The following is a 27,188-nucleotide window of genomic DNA, read 5'->3' on the forward strand; positions in this document are numbered from 1 at the left end:
CTCGCGGTTGCCCCGGTGCCGGACCGGGGACCGGCAACGGGATCGCAACCCTTGGCGTTGTTCCCGCGCCTCGCTCAGCCAGTGAGCGGGAACCAGTCTGTATGTGGGATCCGAACCCTCGGGTGGGAGCGCCGCCGCGCTTCCCAAGCGGCGCACTATCCAGTGCGCCACCGGGCCGGCCCCTTTCTTTCTTTTTTACTGTTTATCTTCAGTGTTTGTTGATTTTGGAAGTGGTGAAATATAATTTCTTTCTCTTTCTCACTTGCATATTTGTTCTGCCAGTTGGATTTGTTCTTTCTTGTGTATTCATGGTAGTGATTATCATTTTTGAATTCCAGATGCAGGACCTGCTTGAGGATTTCTCGTAGGGCAGGGTGTGTGGTGGTGAACTCCTGTAGTTTTAGTTTGTCTGTAAAATATACTTTTTCTTCATTTTTGAAGGATACCATTGCTGGACATAGTATTCTTGGCTGGAAGTTTTTTCTTTTAGTATTTTGAATATATCATCCCATATTCTTCTGGCCTATAGAGTCTCTGCTGAGAAGTCTTCTGCTAATCTGAGAGTGATTCCCGTATAGGTGACTTGATGCTTTTCTCTTATTGTTTTTAGGATTCTCCCTTTGTCTTTGGGCTTTGCCAGTTTGACTATAATGTGTCTTTGAGAGAACATTTTTGAATTGAATCTGTTTGGGGATCTCGGAGCCTCCTGGATCTGAACGTCTGTATCTCTTTCAGTACCTGAGAAGTTTTCTGCTTTATATCACTGAGTTTGTTTTCAATGTCTTCCTTTCACCTCCCCTTCCAGAACACCAATGATTCAGATGTTTGCTCACTTCAGGTTGTCTGATAGCTCTCATAGATTTTCTTATTCTTTTTAAATTCTTTTTTTTTCACCTGGGTTATTCAAAAAGACCATCAGAAGTTCTTTCTTCTTCTTGCTGTACCCTGCTGCTTAAGCTCTCAGTTGTGTTTTTTATTTTGTTGAATAAATCCTTCAGTTCCAGGAGTTCTGCTATATTCTTTTTTAAGATATTAATCTCTTAGTATATTTCTCCTTCATATCCTGGATAGTTTTTCTCATTTTGTTGTGTCATCCAACTGGGTCTTCTTGCATATCATTGAGTTTCCTTAAGATTGTTGCTTAGAATCCCCTTTCAGACATTTCAAGGTTTTTTTGCTCTTTGGGGTCTGGCATTTGAGAGTTATTGTATTCCTTTGGTGGTGTCATATATTCATTTTTTTCATATCTAGTATCTATACATTGATGTCTGGTCATCTGGTGGAGCAGTTGCTTCTTCTATTACTCTGGAGTGGGATCTGAGGAGAGAGATTTCCACTTGTAGGTGTGTTTTATATTGACACTGAGCAGGGTGTTTTAGTATTGGTTCTGGGTAGATGCAGTAGAGTAGTCTCCATGTGGCTATTTCAGCTGTATTCAATGCCAGAGTTGCATGTGAGTGCCTCCATGGCTTAGGCACTGGGACATTTAGTGGTTCCTTGCTGTAGTTAGTGATAATGTGTTGGGCTGTCAAGAACATTGGCAAGATCCCAAATTTTGAGGCAAAGATCCTGGGTGCATTGTCACTCTTTGGCCAGGTGGGTGTCCCTGGGCAGGCTTGTTGGCTCCTCAGCTAGTGTCCACAACCCTGATGGGTACACTGGGTGTACTGGAGCTCCTCAGCTTGAATGGGTGACCCCAGTCAGGGTTTCTCTTTCTCCTTTCCTGTAGGCAGAAACTTTTCCTGGGTCTTTGCTTTCCTTAGTTGAGGGTTAGGTTGGTGGTGGCTGAGATGTTTCTTCTGTGCACTATTTGGCTATCCTGGGTTTCTGTATTCTCTGGGGTCTCCCTCCAGGTCAAGGCAGTCCTGTGCACTGTACACTTAGCTCACACCCACATGTGCACAACCAGGGGGAGCAGCATAATTTCCTGTTTGTTGGGCCACTGGACACATGCGCTGGCTTACCTCTTTTCAGCAGCTCCATTTGTGACCTTCCTTGTGTCAATGCATGGTGGTGTCAGTGCATACCATACTCAGCTGGTCTGACTGATGTGGCAGTGACATGGACAGCTCATGGCAGTGGCAGCATTGGGAGATCCCACTCCTGCTGGGCTGGCTACTGCTTGGGAGGGGATCCCACATGTGGCCAGTTAGTCTGTTCTGACTCCAGTGGTGTGGAAGTTGCCTCTGGTGGCAGCAGTGTTGCAGCAGCTACAGTGTGGGTACCATGTGCAGCCAGACTGGCTGCTGCTATATTGGCTGTGTGAATGGCTGCCAGTAACAGCTATGGTGAGATCCATACTTCAGGTGGCAGGGGCAAGGAATGGGGCCAAGTTCATTGTGGGAAGTCAGGCAATGGTCCCGGGGCCCAACAATGTCACTGGTGAGTGTGGTGATGGTGGTGGTGGGCCTGTTCTGGTCTTCATCATTGGGAGGAATGAGCCCTCGGTTCCTCTATTCCACCATCTTCCTACCTCTACTTTTTAAAAAAAGCTGAAAAATAGAATGTACAAATTAGGTAAATTATACCAGCTCTCTAAGTGTGATTTGCATAATCAAGCATTATAACCCTAAGTTTTCATGTTGCATACATATTGACTCAAAACAACTCATAACAGACAAATGCAAGATCAAAGAAACAATTTCACAAAATATTCCTCACCAATATACTTAAAACAAATCTAGAAAGACAAATAGAAGATTTATCACCCTGTCATTTTAAGCCTTTTCTTCATGCAGATTAGCTAGCAGTCAGTATAAGTGTCTTGATTTGCACCATTTCACATATCCTGAAGGAAACATTATTTTATTTCTTACTTTTGTGATTATGGATTCTTAGAAAGATAGAGCCTGTGAAGTTGAAGCTCTCAAAAAATTAATAGGTTGTATAGGTTTATAGGGTCTTTGATCTGACCATTGCCTTTCATTTTCTGTATGGAAACTTGTCACAACTTAAAATTCATATTGACAGTGGTGATTGTGACTTACCACAGTTGGTAAAAACTTATGAATATTCACTTAGGACATTTATTTTTACTGAAGGAAAACTCATGAGTCTTTGAAAGAAATTTAAAGAAACAATCCTTGATCTGATACAATCAAGAATATCCTGAACTAAATGACTAGATAACAACGCATCATGCATCTCTGCAGCCTAGTGTTTTTGCATTGTCAAAAGGGACAAAAAGCACCAGATTCAAAAATCCCAAAGGAGGAACTTTTTGCTGCCTCATGGCCAGGCTAGGACCTTAGGACTGTGGATTCCCCCATATCTGGACCGACGGAATGCTGGAGTATACCCCATGCCAATTAAAATCAGCTTGCAGGGGGTCCCAAAGTTCAAATGAGGGTATGTATAGTTTCATAATTTTAGTACAACTAAACAAGGTGGGTTGTTACAGATTAGTAGATGGAACCTCAATCATTTGTTAGGAGGATTTCCTATTCAAATTTAAGGAAATAATTAGCAGCAATAGCAAATGATCATATTAAATACTCTAGTAGAAAGTAAAAATAGAAAATGTTAAGTATCAGCTGAAATTAGAGAATAAAAGAATGGATAAAATTAGAAGTGTTATAATGGAGAAAATATAGTGTCAAGTGGACTTATTAGTAAAGTTAGTATATTCCAAATGTCGATATGTCATCATTTTAATTATTTATTTAATTTTTTTAGAATATTTAAGACATTATAGTCATTCTTATATTCTCAGGAACAGCTAGTACAATAAAAACAACAAAAAAACCCAAATATTTGATTCACAGAAACCTGGTTTTGAATCATTGCTCTATCACTCTCCAGCTCTTTTTGTATACAGAAATATACCCGCCTTTATGAATGTACATTTTTAAATATGTGTAGTAAGTATGGCATAATGACATCATAATAGTGTATTAAAAATTCAATATATTGTCTGGAATGTTAATTTTCTTCTCTCCTGTTCTATTTCTCTTACAGAGAGATCAACTATTTTTTACTAAAATTCCTCAAAATAATTTGTTAATTATTACTTTAAATTTACAGAAAAATGTATCTTTTAGTGTTTATACACAGTCCTTATTCTAAGGGGTATTATTTCATCATTTTCCACACATAAGTGAACTTACAGCCTTGAAAGTGTGGTGTAAATCCCAGTAAATTTAAGCACATTTTCTTTTTTTTTTTTGCATAGTACATTTCTTTATTGATTATGATTATTCATGAATTACAAAGCTGATTGTCACCACTTGTGCCCAAGATGTGATGGCCAGATCCATACTGGCGGCATGCCCATTACTACAAATTGCGATTATACCCTGTGTCCCCCACCCAATTATTCCCAACCTCCCTCCCCATCTCCCTTTCCCCCACTCCAGAAAGAAGGAAAGAAAGACCGCAGTGGTGTGTTGGACTTCCAGAGAGAGAGAGCATACCTAGGGATAAAAAGTGTCATCATTTTTATACTAAATTCATATTAATTTAAGAATTCTTTAGATTTGCATTCCCACAATTATGTTTTATGGAAAGCTCATTCCTTGGCATGTGGTTTCCATGTACCAGTAATGCTGTCATTAAGCAAAGATAAGCAAATGCTCATTGCTGTAGAACTTTTCAGATACCTTGACATTTTTCTGTATTTGGTAAATCATGAAGAGGAGACTATAGTACTTCTTTTGTCTTTTCTTTTTTCCAAATATCACTTTTGCAGACGATGCTGCTAGTTTGTTATTCAGCATAATACACTTTGATGACCTCTCATTAGATTATTCAAATGTCAAAGACTAGTATAAATGTTTTTTCTGGGTAGAGGAAATTTGTAGATTGAAGCCAAACTGAAATTATCTATAATCTAGAGAGCTATTCTTGAAATGGGTTAGCATTTCTATCCAGAATTATTTTCTAATTATGTCTACAGATCTATTGATATTTGGAAAAAATAACTCCTTACAATTTTTGTAGTTATAAATAATCTTATAAGACAGGAAAATTTGAGCAGGTACCCCATAAACAAATATGAAAACTATTACACTGAAATATGTCATTTTCAGATCAATCAGTCAATTAAAGAAGTCAGATGTTGTGGACTTAGTTTTCAAGCATTTGGACATTGAGGAAACCTATCCCAAGATATCCTAAGGAAGGGGTATTTTGCATTACAGGAATATTTACTTTGAACACTGCTTATGTCAAAGAAATTTCTTAATAATAAAGAGGATGCCTTTGCCCAAGAAAGACTTCTATTTTGTTGCTTAAATACATCCACTTGCTACTCATCACTGCATGTGGAAAAACCATGCACAAAATCCCCAAACTATTGGCTATCAAATTGTTTTGCCTCTGTCTCTGCACTGCCAGAGAATGGGAGACTTTTTTCTGCGTTGCTATCATTTTTATGTTTAAAGTCTCTCGAGAGTCTTATTTATTGCCATCTGACATAAAAAACAAAAAATTGAATTTCTAAAATGTTTGCTGAAAATAGTCAAGTGCATTTGGCCAGCATGATTGAACAGAGCAGAAATATGTTAGCCTAAGAATGAGGCACACATACGATCTGTATATATCTTCAATCTAAAGAAAATTTATAATTTAGAGAAAATGAAGTAGTATCTCTCTTCCCCTCCTTTCTTTCTCTCTATCTTTATATATGTGTGTGTGATTATAGAACATATGCATATATAATAATAAATGCATATGTAATAACATGTTTAGTGTAATTTGGATTGGAAAATGCAAGAGAAATAATATTTCTCTTAAAAATAAAATCCACAGGGTTTAACAATACTGTCTTCTTGATAGGTTCTAAAAAAAATTATTAGGCTTTTAAAGTAATACTTTCAATCAGTGTTCTGTGCAGCATACCACAGAATCTATAATTTCACATTCAAAACCATGTCTGAAAGTAATTCAGTAAATAAATGTGACTGAGATAAAAATTACTGTTGATACTCTTTGTAGAGGTATGGAGCATGGAGCATGTCAAATTTCATTTTTGTGACAGTAAACCTCAACAGGAGTGCATGTTAGGGAATGGGAGGGAGGTTCACATGTGTATTGGTCTATTTCTATTGCTTGTAACATACCTGGGACTGGATAATTTGTAAGAAAACAAAATTAATTGCTTACAGTTTCAGAGGCTGGGAAGTCCAAAGTCCAGGGAACACATCTGGTGGTGGCAACAGTAACCCAGGGGTCTCACATGGCAGAAAATGGAGGAGCAAAGAGACTAACCTCTCATGTGCTGTTCTTTTAAAGCACTCAAAACCATGCCCCTGACCACCGTTATTAATCCATTCACTGCAACATGGTCCTGCAATCTAATCACCTCTTCAAGGCCTTACCTTTCAATTAGCATAACAGGATTTCCCACACTTACCAGTTACAATGGGAATTAAGCTTCTAATATTTGGACTTTGGGGGACACAATTCAATCAATCCACAGCAGCATGAAAAAAATATATTGGAATTTGATACAAATGTTATAAAATTAAAATCAGCAGTGTTAACATTGAGTATTTTTTACTTAGATATACTAAAATATATGTTTATTAAATACCAGAGGCTATCCAGAGATAGACATAACCAGATTACCAGGATAACCAGAGAAAAACAACTTTAAAATGCAAGAAAAATATACAAATGATCAGCCAGTTAGAAGGACAGCACATGGGGTCTTGTATACAAAATGTAATGAAAAAGAAAATTGTTTTAATCATTTTCATTGATCCAAGTGTTAATGGGCCCTGGGCTCTGGCCTTAAGGTTCTGCTTCAGCATGACTGGGTGGCACTCAGTGTCCTCACAGCCAGTGCTGATCTTGTTTGCAGGGGAACAGCTCCTTAGGCCCCCAAGCCTCAATCCCCACATCTGAAAAGGGACCAAAGCAACTATAGGTTTCTCTGAATTTCAAAATTCTCTAATTGTGCAGGTAAAAGTAATAATCCAATGTCAATGATGTGCATATCCCGAGGAAAAGTATTTTGAATTACTTCAAACGAAGGGTCTACCTGAGAAAACAAAACACAAATAGCAGAATGTGCTAGAAAAATATAAAGCCATAAGCTGTATACAATGGACAGAATATGTATGAGTCTATATAGCATAATGAATAAAATTAATATGTTTGGACATAAACATACATGCACGCGCGCACACACACACACACACACACACACACACACACACACACACATAGAGGCAACATGGGAGAAATAGTTGAGGGATACCATGGGGCAACCAGAATGCCCGCCCTAAAGGGAGCAGACTCAGCTCTGCCCAGTTGCTTCTACATATGTTTTTCCTCACCACTTCTAAGACTGTATGTTATCGAACTTTTTTTACACCAATCTGATAGGTTTAAAAAAATCCCACCTCATTTTGAAATGCATACATTCTTTGACTTGGCAACTCCATTGCTAAAGATTTTGCCACGAATGTTCTCATCTAATTTGCTAGCCAGATTTATGAAGATGCTCATCGTTGTAGCCTTGTTTAAGACAACAAAAGTTTGGAAAAAATCTATATGTCCAACAACTAGTTATATAAATCATGATGCTATATTTAAACAGTGGAATACAATAACTTTAAAAAAAAATTATAGATACATATGTGATGATGAGAAATTTCTCCAAGCCCACTATTAAGTTAGTAAATACCATGCAGAAAAAGTTATATAATATCAACAGAGGTTATGTACATATGTTCTTTTTGTACTAATTAAAATTTATCTGCACAGATATACAAAGAACAGTCTATTTGAACAATGTTGGAGAAAAGGAACTTCTGTAATTATAATTCTACTATATCCATATACTACTTTTAGTTTTTATAAACTTGTTAACAGTTTCTATCTGGAATTTTTTTAAAACTCACACGTTTTTAATTCTTACATTTTTTTTTTCAGGCTGTAATACTGAAAATGGTTGGTGTTATGGACATAGGGAGATGTTGTGAGAATATTGTAGTTTCTAGAGAGAGGTAAAGGGCATGGAACTATAGGAGGAAAAATAGCCCACTATATGGAATCAGATGGCCCTGGTTTGAATTACAGATCTTTTCTTCAAATAAATTTATGAACTTGAATGAAATAATTCATGGAACATTCTTAGCATAATGTCACATACACAGTAACTACATAAATGCTCGCTATTTAAATTGTAGTGTCAGTGGGAATGTGGAGAAATGGTTGAGTTTGAGAAGTTTTTATGAAGTTAAAATGGACAGAGCCAGGTTGATTATTTGCAAAGAGAGGTGAAAAAGAGGACGGTTTTTACTTTCTGGCCTGAGCAACTTGTATGGATGGGGGTTATGTATTATGAGACAGGAAACCCTGGAGGGGGAATGCTGTGGTTTGAATGTCCCCCAAGCTCATGTTGGAACTTAGCCACCAATATGGTAATGGAGGATGGGGCCTTTGGGAGGTGTTTGGATCTTGAGGACTGTGACCTCATGATTGTATTGATACATTCATGGAGTAATGGGTTAGAGGTTAATGAGTTGTCATGCCATGGTTCTGATGGCTTTAAAGGGCGAGTGAGAAGGTCAGCTCTCTCTTGCTGCTCTTGTCACACAATACTCTGAGTTACAGTAGAGAGTCACCAACATGAAGAACGTCCTTGCCATCTATGTTCCCTGGATCTTGGATCTTGGATGGTTTCCCAGCCTCAGAAACTGTAAGAAATAAATTTTATTTCTTTATAAAGTACCCAGTTTCAGGTATTCTGTTGTAAGTAACAGAAATGGACTAATACAGGGAATAAGTTTGAGGGGGAACATTGTGAATTCTATTTTAGACTTTGTTTATTGTGCCCATAAAAGAGTTAAATACTGGGGTCTAAGAGGCAGATCAGAGGAGAGGTATGATATGGAAATACAAATATTGGACTCATCAACATCTAGATGGTGTTTACATATTTAAAGTGTAAGTGTGCCTAGGGAGGGAGTGTGGCCTGAGAAGAAAAAAAATGCATCCCTAAGAAACTCCCACCTTTAAAGGCATGTGAGAGAAGAAGCGGCCGCCAGCAAACGGAGCTGAGGAAGGGTTATTCAGAGGAGCAAGAGGAAAATCATGAGAAACAAGAAAGAATGTGAGTGAGACAGGGACTGAGTTAGAGGGAGCTGAGAGGGTCCTGTGTCTTCGTTCTCAGCTCAAATTTCATTTGCCCCAGGAGAGTGACATTGGCATTCCAGTAGTTTCTCAAACTTTGTATATTTAAACCAAAATTCCTCATTTTATTCTTCAAACCATAGCCCACTCCCAGTTTCATTTTTCTTGAAAAATGTCCCAATCGTCTCCCCAGCTACCCAATCTAGATGCTATCCTTGGGGTTACTTACCCTTCTATACACAAGTAGGGTTTTACCTCAGTTGCTCTTTATTCCCAATATAACACTTTAGTTCCTTCTGAGTTTTTCACCAGGATTGGAGTAACAATTTCCTTACCCCCATATTCTTCCTCTTTCAGATCCATCCATTCACAAGAGATGGTTTTATTCTTTCCTATAGCCTAAATACTTCCAGAGAATCACCATTGACTTTACTGTCAACTACAAGATACCCTGGCATTTAAAGCTTTCCATATTCAGACCTAACCTACCAATTCAGAATTGTCTCATCATTTTCATTAACTCAAGTCATGCTCAGGCCTGAGCAGTTTTTACTGCTACAGCTTCACACCTTTGTTTATACAGTTCTCTTTGCCTAGAATGTGTTCTTTCCAGCTATGCGAATCTTCAAGGCACCAGCTCAAGTGCCTAATTTCTCAAAGGGCTTTCCCAATAAATGACAGCCTCAGAACTCCTTGGCACTTATTGACTGCATTATTTTTTCTCCATTAATTATTTATTGTCTTACATTACTGCTATTTCATTTAGAACGTCTTTTTTTTTTTTTTTAAACATGACCGGTAAGGTGATCTTAACCCCTGACTTGGTGTTGTCAGCACCGTGCTCACCCAGTGAGCTAACCAGCCATCCCTATATGGGATCCGAACCTGTGGCCTTGGTGTTATCAGCACCACACTCTCCCGAGTGAGCCACAGGCCGGCCCATCATTTAGAACATCTTAACTCCTTTACCCTTCTCACAAATCTCTCACCAACCAGAACACTGTACTATATGTAGGAAATATTTATTGAATAAGTGACTGATAAATATTTTTCATCAGGTAAGAAAAAAATGAATAATATATCTAAGCATTATATTTCTTTTCTTCTGTGGCACGGCCCTGTTTGATTTTTCTTACTCTAATTAAGATATTTTATGTATTTTATGACATAAATTAGTAGCTAACTTATATTTTTCAGGAAAATTAAGCTAATCAGTATAATTTTATGTAACCATATGACTCCATTCACCTTTTCCTGTATGGTAAATCAAATGTGATTTTTAAAAATTAAATCCACCCTTATTTGAATATTTGAGGCAAAAAAGGTTCCAAAGGTTGAATTTCAAGGAAGCTGATAGGCTTCTTTTGCATCCTCTTGAATCTGTCTGGCTGAAATCCCACCATCAGGTTAGATAACCATTATGTAACCTAGAAGAGAAACTGTGGATGGAAGCAAAGCTCACTTAAGAATTTTCCTTGTGAACTGGTAAATACATGGTCTATTTCAGATTAAAGGCAGCTATATCATTTTCTCTGTGCTATTTTACATCAAGACTTAACTCAACAAAACAAAACAAAAACACACACACGCTTCTCTGTCTTACATGGCCGCAAAAGGATCTGATCTATTTTGACACTGAGTTGTTGGACACACCTGGAAGGTATTATATTTCAAAAGGAAATTTAATCTCTGCCATTCTAAAAAGTTCTCTCTGGTGGGAAGATGTTTCACTGGAATGACGGTAATAAAATAGAAATATCTTGATAACCTTTTTCCCTTCTGCAACCTGGTGATTCGTGGGCTGAGCTCTGGCAGAATTGCAAGTGTGCCCAAGACTTTGTGTTTATTAATTACCTCTTAGTGCACAATGCCTTTTATTTTTCTTCCCTTGTTGTGATGATCAATGTATACTTATTACTTAAAAATAATTTTTAAAAATTATTTTGACAGTCCTTTCACAACATATTCAGTCCTCTCTAAATCATTTGTAAGCAATCTGTGATTTTGCCACACACATTTCCTTGATTTGCTATAACTACACACAAACATTTTTATTAGAGACAAGACGAATTCCAACTTTAGAACTCCCCCCCAAAATGAATTAATTAAACACATACACACACACAGACTCTCAAATGTCTGACCTCTACGAATGGATTCAATTCCAAACACTCGTGTTAAATAAGACAGATGAACTACTTTTAAGACTCTGAAACACTGACCAAAATAAATAGAAAATCTTAAAAAACAAACCTAACTTTTGTTCTTTAGTATGCTGCGTGTTTCACACTCACTTTATTAAAAAGTTGAAAGATGTAACTGCCAAACATATACATAAATGAATAGGAATGCTGCGCTAATAATTTCCAGTAGAAGTCATCGTTTAGTTTCCTTAAGAGGTCCACTCTCCACTGTGAATGCTACTTCACTCTTGTTAAACCACTTTGGAATAATCCATTTATTCCCAAAGACAAATTACGCAAGTCAATGCTGTTAACCTTGTAAGACTGGCACTTATCATTAATAGATTATATCAGGTTCTGTAAGATTGACTATTATATTGGTTGAGGGGAAAAAAAAAAACATGTGAGCTCTGCCAGTGACAATTTTCCCTTAATTTAGGAATTCCTATTTCATACTGAGGCCAGCTGGAAATGAGTAAAGCATTACAGAGCCTTCCTTAGCTGTTGGCCTGGAGAAAACACATTCTCTCCAAAATATATATCTTTGGCACAGTCTAGAAGTAAGGAATCTCGGGTAATCTCTGTGCTGGCCAAGTGTGAGAATTATTATTTTTAACCCCTAAATATACTGAAGTTGTTTTTAAAGAAATCAAAAATAGACCAGTGTTAGTTTTGTTAGGTTTTTTATCTAACAAAACTTCAAATAAATATCTTATAATGGTATTTTTACTATTGGGTTTTCTGCCTCTTTGGTAAAGTCTTTAAGATGGTATTTCATAGGATTTACAGCTTGAGTTTTACAATTCCTTTAGGGTTGTGTTTAACATGTGCAGATTAATAATAGTTCCATAAACTCACTGAAAAAACTAGTTGATCTAAAAACCTAAGTCTACAAACTTATACCATAATTTCTCATATGGTCCCCAAATTTAAGTAATCTAAATATTCAGAGTGGCAGATCACTAGCTGGCACCAATATGTGACTTTTCTGAAGTCCTGAAATGAAAAGTAGAAACAAGCATTAGCCAATAATTTTAAAGTTTGACATTTTACCATAGAATCTCAATATCTAAGACTAGATGTGGAAGTATTTTTTAGCCCTGTGTTCAAAATCACATATTAGTTTTAATTATAACTTAATGGATAATTATAGAATATTTTCTATAACTATGGTTATTAGATAAGTAGATTTAGTCATTATTTCAATGCATATTTTTTAAATAATATGATTAAAGTAAAAGCTCAAATTACCAGTGTAAGAAGTATTTCATTCTAACACTAAAATATTTATCATTTTTTTCTTTTCAGCTCTTTTGTGCTGAGTCAGTCAGAGCTCCTATCATACATTTTAATTCTAGAATAGTAATTTTAAATACATTTCTTTTCATATTCACTCTGAGAAGCATTAAGAAATCTTTATTTTCACAAAGGAAGAGTTATGAGACTCAATGTCACAATTCAAGCCTAGTTGTTTATGCAAGTTAAATATAGGAAAATAGCATAATTGCTGACTGCTTGCTGGACAGCAGGAGCACAAAACATCAAAATTAGCGTTCAGAATGGATCCATTGGATCTCAGAACCCTGGAGCACAGAAGCAGCACAAAAATCAGAAATCAGTGGAAAGAAAAGTAGTTAAGAGGTATTTATGAATATCCCACTTATAAAGGGTTCTTAAGTGAAATTAAGTTGTCCAGAAGTGCATAGGTTACTTCTTGATCTGGAAGACAGCAATATCCTTTTGCCGATTTGTCAAAGACATGATAAGGCAAAAGTTATACCATGAGCCGTTATGGAATTTCCAAATTTTCAGTGACAGAAAGATTATTTCATACTTTACAAAAGTAGATTCAAGTTGAACTACGGACAGCCTTGAAGAACCTCTTCCCTCATTTGGGCACCATATAAATTTATTGGTGCTCGTGTAGTCCCTTTTCCTTGAATTAAACATGCTGTACTCATTTGAATATATTGTAGAGCTTATTTGCTGTCATTCATTGGGATTTAGTGGATACCTATTAAGCATAGTAGTGTTCATAAAAACTGTGAGAAAAAAATACATGTAAATTATTTTTAAAAGATGTGGATTCTTGATAAACATATTCAAATATATCATAAAAGGAATATTTCTATTTATAATAATGAAAATTTGTCAACAGAATACCTTCCTGTCTTCTATGCAGCATAGGATCCATCAAACATTTCTTTATACCATTGTGCTAATTTATACCTAATTATCCTCTGTTCCTAAAATGCATCAGATTTGACTTGAAAAACATTAATCTTATCAGGCCACAGTTATTCAACAGCACACACGCACTGCTTTTGAACATACCAAAACTGTGACATCAGCAAACGTCTCAAGTTAAAGGGCCATTCCACTAGCACCTTCTACAAGATGTTTTGTATTTTCAAAGTATTAAACTACAGTCTTAACAACACTTTCTATTAATGCCATAAATAATACTATGTCAGGACTGAAATTTCCGTGTTCAGCTTCTTTCTGCAATTTAACTCTTCGGTAGCGTCTCACCACGCATTCATTTTTTGTGATAGGGGAAAAGATCCCACGCCTTGCCATGTCCAAGAGATGGACTTCTCAGCCATTCATAGTTCATTTCGTCTTTTTGTTTCTACGATGGCACGGTTAAGAATTTCTTAAGAATTTTTTAAGAGTGTTTTTATTTCCTGCAAATTTCTATTTCCCCTCATTTGTTTGCATTTAGGGCAATCTACAAATTTGCCAAATCATTCTGGCGTCTTAGCCTCGCCTGTCTTTATTATTAGTACTGGCAAACCCTATCTACTGAGTACTATCATCTAACTTATAACTGTCTAAGAGTTCTTGTCTATTCTATTACTAGATCATTCTTGGTCATTTTCAGAAAAAAAACATAAACATTTGAGTTAAGTAAACTTTTACTGTACACGTCCACAAACTTAGACATTGCTTATATTTCCCCAGGTATTTCCCTTTTAGTTAGTTTATTTAGATGAAATTTTCTTAGGGAAAATAAATTCAGTCACCTCTTATTACCTGGCAAAAGAATGACAGAAAGGAAATAAAGTTTTAGATAATGGAAATGGTAAGATTTGATAATATATATCTCATTTTAAAAAATGAAGCCTTTTGTTACCAAGTTGCTTTGCTAACATTTGTATTTGTAGTTCTCACTTACTAAACTATTTCCCTAATCATTTCGATATTCCAAACTGTTTAAATTATTGAGAATCTTCTCTTATCATGTTTAGTGTTTGACATGTGAGCTGCAGTATAGAAATAATGTAATACAGTCTTAGGAATTGTCACTAATGTCTCAGGGCAAGGAAAGATATATTCCATTGTAAGAGAAATCTATGATGAAATTATCTAAATGCATTACTCATGTGTACCTAATTGCAGGGAAGATCATAATTTTCTTAAGTAAATTGAAATGATGAATCTCACTAAGTAAAATTTTACTTTTAGAGATTTGGGGGTTTATTTTTTTGGTGGAGAGGAGGGATTACCAATATCAGTTTTCCTTGTGCCTTGTTATATCTCTCTCAAAAGATCTGTTTAACTTCAAAATTCTCGTGAACAATTTTCTAAGCTGTTTAAGTTTGTTCTAAAGATTCCTACTTGCTTTTCACTCTAGTAAGCCTGATACATCATGATTGTGTTTCCTGTTCAGAATTAGGGACTTTTAGTTGATGGAGTTGATTTTTGAGGTGCTTTGTTTCAAAGGTCCTTAGGAGCAATAGTTTGGGGAACAGAGTATTTATCAGACAGTACAAAGTCTCTCTTTTAAAAACACTTTAGTCAAGAAGTTTTCCTTGTAAAAGAAGTATCAATGGCAAGTTCTCCAGTATACCCTGCATTTCTTTACCAGTTACTGGCAAATTAATGTTGACATTTTAGCACTTTGGCCTTTAATGGAAGCCTATCATGCCGCCTTGTTTCGAATATATTTTAAATTTACTTGATAACATGTAGGAAGAGAAAGACTTGAAATTTTTTAGAAAGAAAGACTGAGAGAAAGGAGAAGGGAAGGAAGGAGAGAGAAAGAAAGAGAGGAAAGAAGAAAGTTTTTAAGTTCAAACTCCAATGCCAACATGTCCTAGCTGTAAAACTTTGAGAAACTTGTTTAACTTATTTTAGCCTCTATTTTCTCATCTGTTTAAAAGTGATAATAGGGCCAACCCCATGGCACACTCGGGAGAGTGCGTTGTGGGGAGTGCAGCAACGCTCCCGCCGCAGGTTCGGATCCTATATAGGAATGGCTGGTGCGCTCACTGGCTGAGAGTGGTGCGGGCGACACCAAGCCAAAGGTTGTGATCCCCTTACCAGTCACAAAAAAAGTAAAAAAAAAAAAAAGTGATAATAATAGTTGTCACGGGCTTCATATGAAATATTAAAATAAATATAACCTCTAGCACACTCCTGGCATATAGTAAATACTGACGAAATCATAGCTACTGTTAGTATTGTATAAAGCTTTCAGAAGTTGTAATATTGGTTTTCTTTGATCCCAAAGTAGTAAAGTGGCTTTGTAGTGCAACTGATTATTTAAATATTATATTTAAACAAATGTCTAACAATGGATGAAATTGCCCAGTTTCTGTGGTGGTTAGTAATCTGCTTCTAACTCCATCTATTTTATGTCATTGTGTTTCCTTAATAAAGTTTATTGAATAAAATAATCAGATTCAGAGTACAAATAATCTCTGCTATTTTTATTTTTGCACAGGACCCTGAACATAATGGATGGTCAATAAATATTTGAAAATCCAATCAATGATGGAATATTCTGGGACATTCAAGTAAACTATAATTTTAAGACTTTGACAGAACTTCTGTCATACCACTGACAGGTGGCACAGTAAATAATTACTTAATGAGATTAGAGACTTTACTCTTACATAGCTTCAGCACTTAAAAATTTCTAGACTATAGTGACTTTTAATAATAAATTATCTGGAATTTTTACTTCGATACCAATTTAGACCTGAAACTGTAGCTATGATCTACTGCAATGCCATAACGAAAAGGAAAAATAAGTCCCACGTTAATTAGGTTAATTAGTTGCTAGAGACAATGCTAGAAGCCAGGTCTCCTGATTGCAAGGCCAGAATTATTTTGGCTTTTTCTTTTCATGTCTGTCTGTCTTTAATCATAGTGAAATCATTTGAGAAAATATCCAATTATTTAGTATCATCTTCTATAATAAAAGTAATAACTAGTTTAGACAATACTGTAAATTTCAGTTGTTTCATTTCAAATATCAGTTTATTTTCCACACATTTGTAACAAAATTTTTACCAAGTTATATTTCATAAGAAAAATAATTACTAGTAAGAGCTTGATATTTTTATTATTAAAGCATTCTAATTAAAATTAGATTCTAAGGCTATCAAATTATTTAACAATAAAGCTTATTCTATTAGTTTCAAAAGAAACTACACCATCTTAGTTAAATGAATTATAGAACTTCTTTAAGGAAAGAAACTTTAAGTTTCCCAAATTTTTATGAAAGGCACTATTCCAGCCATTATCTGCTAAAATTATATATTCTGAGTTATCATGTGTCTATAGTTATTTTATTTTATTTTTGATAATTCTGAAAAATGAGTGTTCCTTCAGTTTGCTCATGTCTTTTGGAGTTGATTACATAAGATTAGTCAAAGTATCAGGAATAGTGTGTGACTGATTACTAGACCTCTTTGAAATGTGATTGAGAATTCTTAATTACATCAGAGTGAATTTATCTATTCTAAAGCTTCTGTTATTCTTTTGGTTTCTCAAACATGGTGATTGCTTTCAAGATCTACAGAAATTTTAGTAGATACTAGAACAGTATTTTTTCATATAATCTTAACCCTTTAACTTTTACTTTTAGTTTAACTGTTTTGCATTTTCATGAAAATATTTTTCTAAGAAGCATGATGTCTTTATTTATGTAATTATAGTATATCTATTGCATAAAGTGGTATTGAGATTAAGACTTTTAAGGGAGAAAAGCCATGTCAAACAGTTACAATAGTTTTAAATAGAAAGAAAGAAAGAAAGAAAGAAAGAAAGAAAGAAAGAAAGAAAGAAAGAAAGAGAGAAAGAAAGAAAACATCATGAAAAGAAGTTGAACTTTCAGAAAGAGAGAACAGAACTGTGGTTACTAGAGGCAGGAAAGGGGGAGAGGATGGGGGGACAGTGAGAAATTGATAATGGACACAAAAAAGCTAGATAGGAAAAATAAGTTCTTTGATTTATAGTTGAGCTAGGCATATATAATTAACATTAATTTACTGCATGTTATCAAATGGTTAGAAGAGAGGCGATCAAGTGTCCTCATCACAAAGAAATAATTACATTTTGTAATGACAAATATGCTAATTATCCTGATTTGATTATCATATGTTGTACACAGATATTGATATTCAACTCTGTACCCGACAAATATGTATAATCAATTACATTTCATTAAGCAAAAAATAAAAATAAATTATAATAAAGTTTACACTGAACTAGAAACGTTCAGATCCTGTAGAAGTTAATGATGAAAAGTCAGGTTTAAAGGAATGTAACATCTTAGTTGTTCTTTGATCTGCTATTTGCAGAAAGCTAAGAATGCATCAGATACAAAGAGACTATCATGCAGAAATATTTACAGAGTAAAACTTAAATCAGTTATCTGAAGATTCATGTTAATGACAGGCACATAAAATTCCTTCATTCTGTATAAGCTATTTTTATACCTGAAATGTGGATATTTTTTATTGAACATGATATGACAATGAGCCTTTAACTGTCTAGCTAAGGAGACCAATCAAATGCATTAAAAGGTACTGCTTAAAGAAAAAAAGCAATACAAATTAGCTTTAAATACAGAACACATGCTTTTGACCAGTATTTTCCAAACTCAGGCTGCACAGCATAATCACCAAGATACTTTTTCTTAAATGCAAATTCCCAGACCCACTTGAGTGTATTAAGTTAGAAATTTTATGCCTTAAAATCTATAATTTTTTTAAAAATCTCTCCACATGATTCTGAACTGTATCCTCGGTAAATGGATATATGATTTAATCCATAAATATTTGCATAAATATGAAGAGGTAGCTGGAATAATGTGAAACCTTCATAGAGGAGGTACATTTGAGATTGTGTTTTGAAGAGAGGCAAGGTACTTTCAGTTGTTCAGTCTTTTCTGAAAAGTCCTGTGAGCATAGTTGTAAAGGTAGGAATAGAAATTGCATGGAAATGATTAGTTTATAATAGCACAATTATTATTAATGGGAATGGGTGGAAAATGAGGTTGAAGAGGTAGATGAATGCCAGCCTGGAGATATTGGGATGCTGGGCATTATCTCGTAGGCAATGGTGAACTCAGTAATCAAAGATTTTTATCCAGCGAGAGTATATATGTAGATAAATTTTGAAAGAGTACATGTTCAGTTAATACGTAGGATTCATTGGAAGGCTGAGCACTAGACCCTTGAAAACTGTCTGCCCAAGCATTACTGGTGTCATTCACTCTCTTATCCTTCAAGTCACACTCTCCAACTATCTTTATCCTTTACTCTCCTTTGTCCATATATTGCCCAAAGCTCTGCCTTAGATAAGCTAGAGGTTTTCAACAGCATTGTGCTCAAGTTATATGCATCAACATCTCTGACCCATGTTTTGCATTGACTGTGGATGTCCTGGCTCATGTTTAATTTTAAGAAATAGAAATAGAAGGCAGCTCACAGCCTAGGAAAAGGAAACAGCAAAAAGAACTTTTAACAAACATGTTTCTCTCCTAGTGTTCAATTACCTGTGGCAAAGGAATGCAGTCCCGTGTTATCCAGTGCATGCATAAGATCACAGGAAGACATGGAAATGAATGTTTTTCTTCAGAAAAACCTGCAGCATACAGGCCATGCCACCTTCAGCCCTGCAATGAGAAGATTAATGTAAATACGATAACATCACCCAGACTAGGTAAGTGCAACAAAAAGGGGATGGTTTCGAGAAACATAGAAACGCTTATGGCTTCTTCTATTTTGAGTATCACTTTAAAGCTTGAGAATTGTAAACTTATATTGATTAGTTTGGTTCTGACTAAATTGGTGATATTTCAATGTGGCTTAGTCCAAATGGTCAGGTAGGTAAATTGCTTTGATTCCTGAAGGTATCTAGTCAGATCAAAGTCCAGGAAATACTAATGTAACACCACCCAAGGTCAGCTTAAAAAGGGTTGCAGGATGTAACCAAATTTTAGGTTCAGACCAGTCCCATGGTAGAATTATCAATTAAGTTAATGTCTGTGGAAAGGTGAGGCTGTAGTATAAACCTTAGAGCCCTCCATGGTTAATAGCCTTCCTTGTGATCCGGGTACAAATTACCCTTTGGGAATACAGAGAGTAAAAAATTGGCTTTCAAGAATGGGTGTGTGTCTACAACGCTGAATAAAAGGTACCATTTTTTTTTTCATCTTTGAGAATATAATATTAAATGTGAAATAAATACTGGGAGTATACTGACATTTATATATTTTTTAGTTATGCAATGCTTTCATATATATTCTGAATTCTTGTTATTTAATCTATCATCAAGGAGTAGAGTATGTATTTTAAGTAAATATAGCCTGCACTTGCATAATACATACTAATGAATAAATTAGGCTTTATTTCTGTGGCAATTAGTGGCTTATAACAGCACTCCTACCTGACTGTGAGTTCATTTATGCTTAACACATTCAGTTTTAACCTGTGCATATAATCTCCAGGGGTACAATTTGAATCATGCAGAATATCGCCAAAATGCAAGGAGCTAAATTATCGTATGTATTTTTTTCAGACATAAGATTCAATCAAATAGAAAAGTTTGGTTCTTCATGGAAATACAAAAATTATTTTTAGAGCCAAATAATTAACATTTCTAAAAAATAATCAATTCAAGTAGAATAAGATTAATTAAGGTAAAAAGTTAAGGAGATGCACCAAATCTATGTATTCAATAACAGCATAATCCTTTTCTGCAACAATTACTTGGCGTCATTGAAGTATCGTGTGGCAGAAAATAATGGATTAAAAGAATTTCACTAAAATTGCATTTTCTCTATTTGTTATTCCTTGAAGGTGTACCCCAAAACACAGAGGCACAATGGTTGGAACATCTAAGATTTTTTTAAAGTAAAATTATAAATCATTTTAGAATACAGTTCATTCTAATACACACACAAAAAAAGAATTATAGTAGGATTGATTTTCCTTATACATGCCAAAGCACACTATTTCTTCAAAAAAACAGAGGCCAAATATACATGACCAAATTTTCTAGACCAAGTTCTCATTTTAAATAAAAACTTTATAGCTATAAATTTTAGTCATTTTTGGTATCAACTTGGTTTTATGGAAGCCTGAAATTACCATCTCCAGATATTCCATCTAGATGTGTCTATTATCTAGGGATCTAGGAATGTGAATTAAGTGTGAGCATATTTTCTATTTGCTGTTTCTTTGTAATTTCATTCATAACAATACTTATTAACTAGCATTCTCATAAAAGTGGATATATTGAGCACATTTATTTTTCTTTTCAATCTTCTCTACTAATGTTTCTTTTGAGAAACGTAAATGAAAGCCATAAATTTGAAGCTTCTGAATTTGGGAAGTCTATCTTTAATAATTCTAAAAAAGCTTATAAGTAAGAACGTTATTTATTCACTTTACTCCTTTATTACAGGATGTGTGTGTGTCTGTGTGTGTCTGTATCTGTTTGTATTTTAAGCTTCAGAAGGTCATATAAAGGAGTCTGAGTGTACAGAATCTCTCCACTTAAATGATTGAATATTTTTTCTGTTAATGACACCTATGATGTCTCCATGTACTGAATTCATGTGTTCTGTTTCACAGCTGCTCTGACGTTCAAGTGCCTGGGAGATCAGTGGCCAGTGTACTGCCGGGTGATACGCGAAAAGAACCTGTGTCAGGACATGCGGTGGTATCAGCGCTGCTGTGAGACATGCAGGGACTTCTATGCCCAAAAGCTGCAGCAGAAGAGTTGACCTCTAGCAGGCTGGCTGGCTCACAGCTCTTTGCAATTACATTATTTATAAACACACACACTAGCATGTTTTTCAGACCGAATATTATCAGATTACATATAATTTAATCAAATTAATTTATTTTTTTTGCCTGCCAGACATCCAATGTGGTGTTTGTTTTGGTTATACAAACATTTTGATTTATACTATATGGCTTCATAAATAATTTTATATGAATGAATAAGTTGGATCCAGTAACCTAAAAAATGAAAAAGAAAAAAAAAACAACATATCATTAGAGTTTCAAAATTTTTTTTGTTTGTTAGGACTGTCTCTAAGGTGCTACTCTCTCCCCACCAATAGCATTGAGTTATACAGAATGTGTACTAACTTAGCATAATAGTTTAGTTATATATGGAGAGAAATCATTTTTGGTTTTTTGGTGTCCTGCTGCAGAATTAACCCATTTTCTGTAATCTGCAGGAGATGTGTAAACATAACAAACCTCATAGTGTTGAACAGGTTTTTAGAGAATGTATTATGAATGTGGTTCAGATTTAGAGACATCCATAGGAAAATTCTGCTGTAATTATAACCTTATTTTATAATGGAAAAGAAAAGTCAAAATAGAGACTTTGATCATGCTCATGAACATGTACTTGAACACAAGTATTGTAACAATGAAACACTGTAATGATTTACACTGAATCACCATTGCACTGTTGATATAGTGTAGAGAAACCGTTAGAAATGGTAACATCCTACAAAAATGTGTATTATTTTAACATGTTGTCATTAGATTTTAGCTTTTTTAAATATTTTGAACAAAGAAAGCATTGATCCACCCATTTCCTTGTATCTTTTTAGCAGATTTATTAAAGAGTATGGTACTTAGCATCACAAATCATGAGAAATTTTATTAAATATTTTTCAGCCTTTTCCTTAGGAACAAGGAAAGTCAAAAATCATATAATATGTGGTAGTTTCATTGTGTTTTTTCCTTTTAAAAATTAAAAAGTTTTACGATTTTTGTGAAACGTTCAAAAGCCAGCTTAAAATTTTTCTTGTGAGAAAATACTGTACATGATTCACATGATTTCTTAGATTTTTCAATAAAATATGTGAAACTTTCTGTTGGGAGATGATTCTTCATAGACCTCTTACATTTCCACGTGTCTGACAAGCTAAGGTACTGTCTACTTTTGTTCTGGAGTATCTTCTAAAGGATGTTTGTATAACAAGTCACCTTGGGAAATAGCACTAGTGTCTTTCTTTGGAGCAAAGGGAAAACGTGCTTACTTCTCATTATAAAAGTTTCAGGTTTTCTAAAATTGGGGTTTCTTTCTATAATACAACTCACTGCATGTGCAAGTATCATTTGGCTCTCTTCATGTCACCCTGTGGGAACTGGGACTCAGGGAACCAGTGTAAGAAAATGCTTACTACCTGACTACTGCTGTTGCTGTGAGTAATAAAATCTTTAGTCTCCAGCCCAAGAGTCTTTTGTCTTCTGCCTGAAAACATGGCAGGCTGAATTGACAGGTTGCAAGTAGAGAAAAACCTTAAAACCTCCACAGTTCTTGACACTTCCCTCATTAATATTTTTTACCTTCATTTTAATACATTTGTTTTAATATTGGGTTCATTTTGTTTCTAGATTGTCACTTAGTATGTAAATCTTTTAAGTTAATTGTCAAGATATAAAATTAACCAACAGCAACACATCTTATTTAAGAAATAGGTGAATGGGAGAAGGAAAAAATGAAATAGAAAGAGGAGTTACCCCCAGTTCTACCCTCAATTCTTGAATCCATGAATCTAGGTAGAAATAGCACCATATATTAGTCAGTGATTCAGAACATATACATCTCGGAGGATATTATCTTGGACCCCCAAAGTGTTTTTACCCAGCTGGTGCCAGAACTAAATCTTCCTGAAAAAGACATTGCATCATTCTGTTAGGCCATCTGCTTCAGGGTGATGGGTAGCATGGTAGAGATTTGCATGTACATAAGCCCATTGCCACATTTTATTTGCTGTTAAACAAGCTTTCTGAACACAAACAATACTGTGTGGAATGCTGTAATTGTGAATGAGAGATTTGTTAAGTCCACAGATGGTATTTTGACAGAAGTATTGCAGGCTGGGAAGGCAAATCTATATTCAGAGTAAGTGACTATTTCTGTGAGAACAAGCCACTATCTCTTTTGTTATAGAAGTGTTCAAATGTAATCAACCAGCAATCAAGGTGGTGGGCTGGTCCTTCCATAGAACAGTACCATATTGAGGAAATAATATCTTCTCCACTATGGTTAGGTTGAACCCTTTGTAGTGACTGTAGCCAGGTTAGCCTTGGTGAATGGAAGTCCATGTTGCTGAGCCCATTAGTAATCTCCATTTCTGCCATCCTGCCATCATTGTCTCTTTGTTCTTGAGCCTATTAATCAAGGACAAAGGTGGGTGAAAGAGACAGACTGATAGAACATGTCATCATACGTACCTGGTGATTGTGATTTCTCTCTCCTGAGGGTGAGCCCTCATGAATGGATTTAGTGTCCTTATAAAGGAGGCTTGAGGGAACCCTCTTACCCCTTCTGCCATGTGAGGACACGTAGAAGACACCATCTATGCTGAACAGGACCTCACCAGCCACTACTACTCACCAGGATCTACTGGTGCCTTGATCTTGGGCTTCCTACCCCCAGAACTACAAGTAACAAATTTCTGTTGTTTATAAATTACCCAGTCTAAGGTATTTTGTTATATCAGCCCAAACAGACTAATACAGGAATAGTTTGACCTACAAAGATATTTGGTATTGACCAATTAATTAGGGAGTCCTTAGAACTGAAATATATGGACATTTTACTAAAGTTTTACTTGATTTTCATAAGCATTATATCTCTACACTTAGTGAACAGAAGTCTGATTCGAATCATCACACCAGGGAATTGAATTCACTTGATAAGTTTCCATAAGAGACCCTGTTCACAGACCCAGAACTCCTTGGCGGTGGGGACGGGGAGTTCTCTTTGAAGAAGGATCCTGTTACAGTGTCCAAAATTTATACCATAAATTTGCCTCCTGGCCTTCCCTAGGAAGACTTTTTTAAAAAAATTTTTATTTACTTTTTTCCTAATTTTATTTTGTCGATATACAATGAGGTTGGTTATTGTGGCCCATTACCGAAACCCCCTCCCTCCTCCCTCTCCTCCCTCCCACCCCACAATGTTCTTTCTGTTTGCTTGTCGTATCAACTTCAAGGAGTTGTAGTTGTTAAGTCTTCTTCCGCCCCCCTGGATTTTGTGTGTGTGTGTGTGTTTGTGTGTGTGTGTGTGTGTGTGTGTGTGTGTGTGTATTCATTTATTTGTTTTTAGCTCCTTTTGGCTATTTAATAGGATGACTGTGTATTGGAGAAAAATCAGACTTTTTGGTGACTACTGTATTACTGGCTCTGAACTGGTAAGAATTTCTGGTGATCCCAAATTGCCACTGTAACCTCACAGAGCAAGAAACTATGGACCTTATGGAAGTCAGATAATTTAATCACGTTTTGACTCAAATCTGTCTCATAGTAGGCATGAAAGTCCCTGAACCCACCTGCCCCACAGTTATTTTCCTAATAACCCCAAAAACTTCCAGTTTTGTGTAGTGCACAGAGTAAGAGGAGAATCTGCAGTCAGCCCAGGCTGCAATTGAAGCTACCCTGTGATTTGGGGTACATGGCACAGTAGATATGATGGTACTTGAGGAATAAGTGGCACATAAGTATCCTATATGGAGCCTCTGGCAGGGCCCCTATTAGTGAATCACAGTGAGGTCTTTAGGATTTTGGAGCAAAGCTTTGTCATTCTCTACAAATAATTATTTTTGTTTTGAGAAACAATTTTTGGCTTGCTACTAGATCCCAGTGAAGGCTTAATGCCTGACCATAGGCCATCAAATTTCCAATCAGCCTGGACTGTCCATTATAAATGGGGGATGTCTGATCCACCAAGCCTGTGCACAGATTACCTGGGCAGAACATCACTCCATCCTCAAGTGTAGATTAGTCTTGATTACATGCTGAAGACATAAATAAGTTCTACGAGCAACTGGCTCTGGTTGTTAGGGTTACTAGTACTGCTACGTTTCTTCCTCTCTCTCAACTCATACCTAAGGTCTCATAGAGAATTTCTTATGACTAGTTGACTGAGAGAGAAAACATTTGGGCCTGGTTTACTAATGATTTTTCACAATATGCTAGCACAACTAAGAGTGGACGGCTGTAGATCTACCACCCCACACAGAGGTGATCCTGCATGAGATTAGCAAGAAAACCCTCTTGGTTAGAAAGAATTCCAGCTGTGCATCTGGCTACTCATTTTGCCTGGAGGAAAAACAAATGGACGGAGGAATGTATCTGCACTAATTCGTGGGCTGTGGCTAATAGTTTGGCTGGATTGGCAGGGACTTGGAAGGAACATGACTTGAAAATTGGTTGCAAGAAAGTTCTGAGGAAAAGTTATATGGATAAACTTTCTTGAATAGCTTATATACTTTTATCCCATTTGACTTCTCACCAAAGCCCTCATGACCTAATCACCTTCTAAAAGCCCTGTCTCTTAATTAGGTATTAGGTTTCGATGTATGAATTTAGGGAGATACCAACATTAAGACTACAGCAATTCCCTTTACCACTTCAGCGCTGTTGTCCCTTACAATAACCATGCACACATGGTCTCTGGAAGTTAAATCCTGCCATTAATTTCATGGCCTTATGGAATTTCATAATCATTAAATTCAAGAAGCCTAGTTCTATGGCAGCATTTCTCAATGTCATTTCTGGCTTTCAGAGACTAGCCACTGCAGAATTCTTTAAGAATTCTAATGCTGCCTCCACCACTTTATTTTTCAAAGCCTTGGTAAAGGGAATGCCCTCTGAAGAACATATTTAACAGGTGACTGAGCACATCTATTATAGTAAAAGCAGTCTCCCTAAATCTTTGCAAAACTTCCTCTATACAACATCATAACAAGGAAGTTTTGGCATCTCACCTGTGTTCAATACTGGGTCATTTTCAGTCATTGTTAGTTACTCCCAGCCGCATGAACTAACACCTTGAATCCAGAATCTCTATTTATTATGCCGAATTTTTTTAAAATGAGGGCTAATCCGATATTATATTCCTTCTATCCTAATCTAACACCCTTAAGAAACATCCCCATACAGCCAATATGAATTGGAGAAATCTTGCGATTCTTTTAGTGTATGGCACCACCTCACAAGTCACACTTTTGACCTGGTCCCCTGGGGTCTTCCATGACTTGAGTTTGGATATGGAGTTAGAAGACAGAACAGCTGATAAGGGAGGGTCCTGAGGAATATCAGCAGTACAGTTAATAAGGTTTTATTTCAGGGCAATCATGGAAGCTTTCTGTTTCCCAATTTAGACCTTGAGCTGTGAATTTAAATCCTCAGTGTTCTCATTTTTTTTCCTCTAAGTTCTCCAGCATATTTAGAAGCAATGAATCAACTCCACAGTCACTATTCCCTTTTTTCTATGAAAAAGTTCTAATGCAGCAGATACTTGGGAGTTCCACCACTTACCTTGTATAATCACTTTACTGCAGATAACTATAGGTGAGAATTTAAATAACAGTTTAGCCACTGCATGCCATGGATGACCAAGGTCCCAGTTACCTCTGCTAATAGAGCCATGAAAGCCTTTAAGTCTAGTCAGACTAGAGAACCAATTCCAAATTTCATTTTTAAAATTCTGCTCCCTGGAAACACTTCTGGGAAACACTACTTGTTGGTTCAGTCAGCAGAGCAGTGGCAGAACAATGTAGGGTAATGGATTTGAGCTCATACCAGTACTTGTTGGTTCAGTCAGCAGAGCAGTGGCAGAACAATGTAGGGTAATGGATTTGAGCTC

The 27,188-nt window shown here is 35.9% G+C and overlaps 1 protein-coding gene across 1 annotated transcript in view; it reads left to right on the forward strand.

Annotated features, from left to right (window-relative positions):
• Positions 1–22,402, forward strand: part of LOC103609983 (A disintegrin and metalloproteinase with thrombospondin motifs 19-like) — a 40,762-nt gene extending 18,360 nt beyond the window's left edge. The window contains exons 4-5 of the mRNA XM_008594234.1: positions 19,046–19,223; positions 21,140–22,402. Coding sequence (XP_008592456.1) covers positions 19,046–19,223; positions 21,140–21,291 — 330 coding nt within the window. The 3' untranslated portion in view covers positions 21,292–22,402. The remainder of the gene's footprint in view (positions 1–19,045; positions 19,224–21,139) is intronic.
• Positions 22,403–27,188: the final 4,786 nt, after the last annotated feature.

Source organism: Galeopterus variegatus, unplaced genomic scaffold, assembly GCF_000696425.1.
Source record: "Galeopterus variegatus unplaced genomic scaffold, G_variegatus-3.0.2 Scaffold10404, whole genome shotgun sequence".
Taxonomy (NCBI): Eukaryota; Metazoa; Chordata; class Mammalia; order Dermoptera; family Cynocephalidae; genus Galeopterus; species Galeopterus variegatus.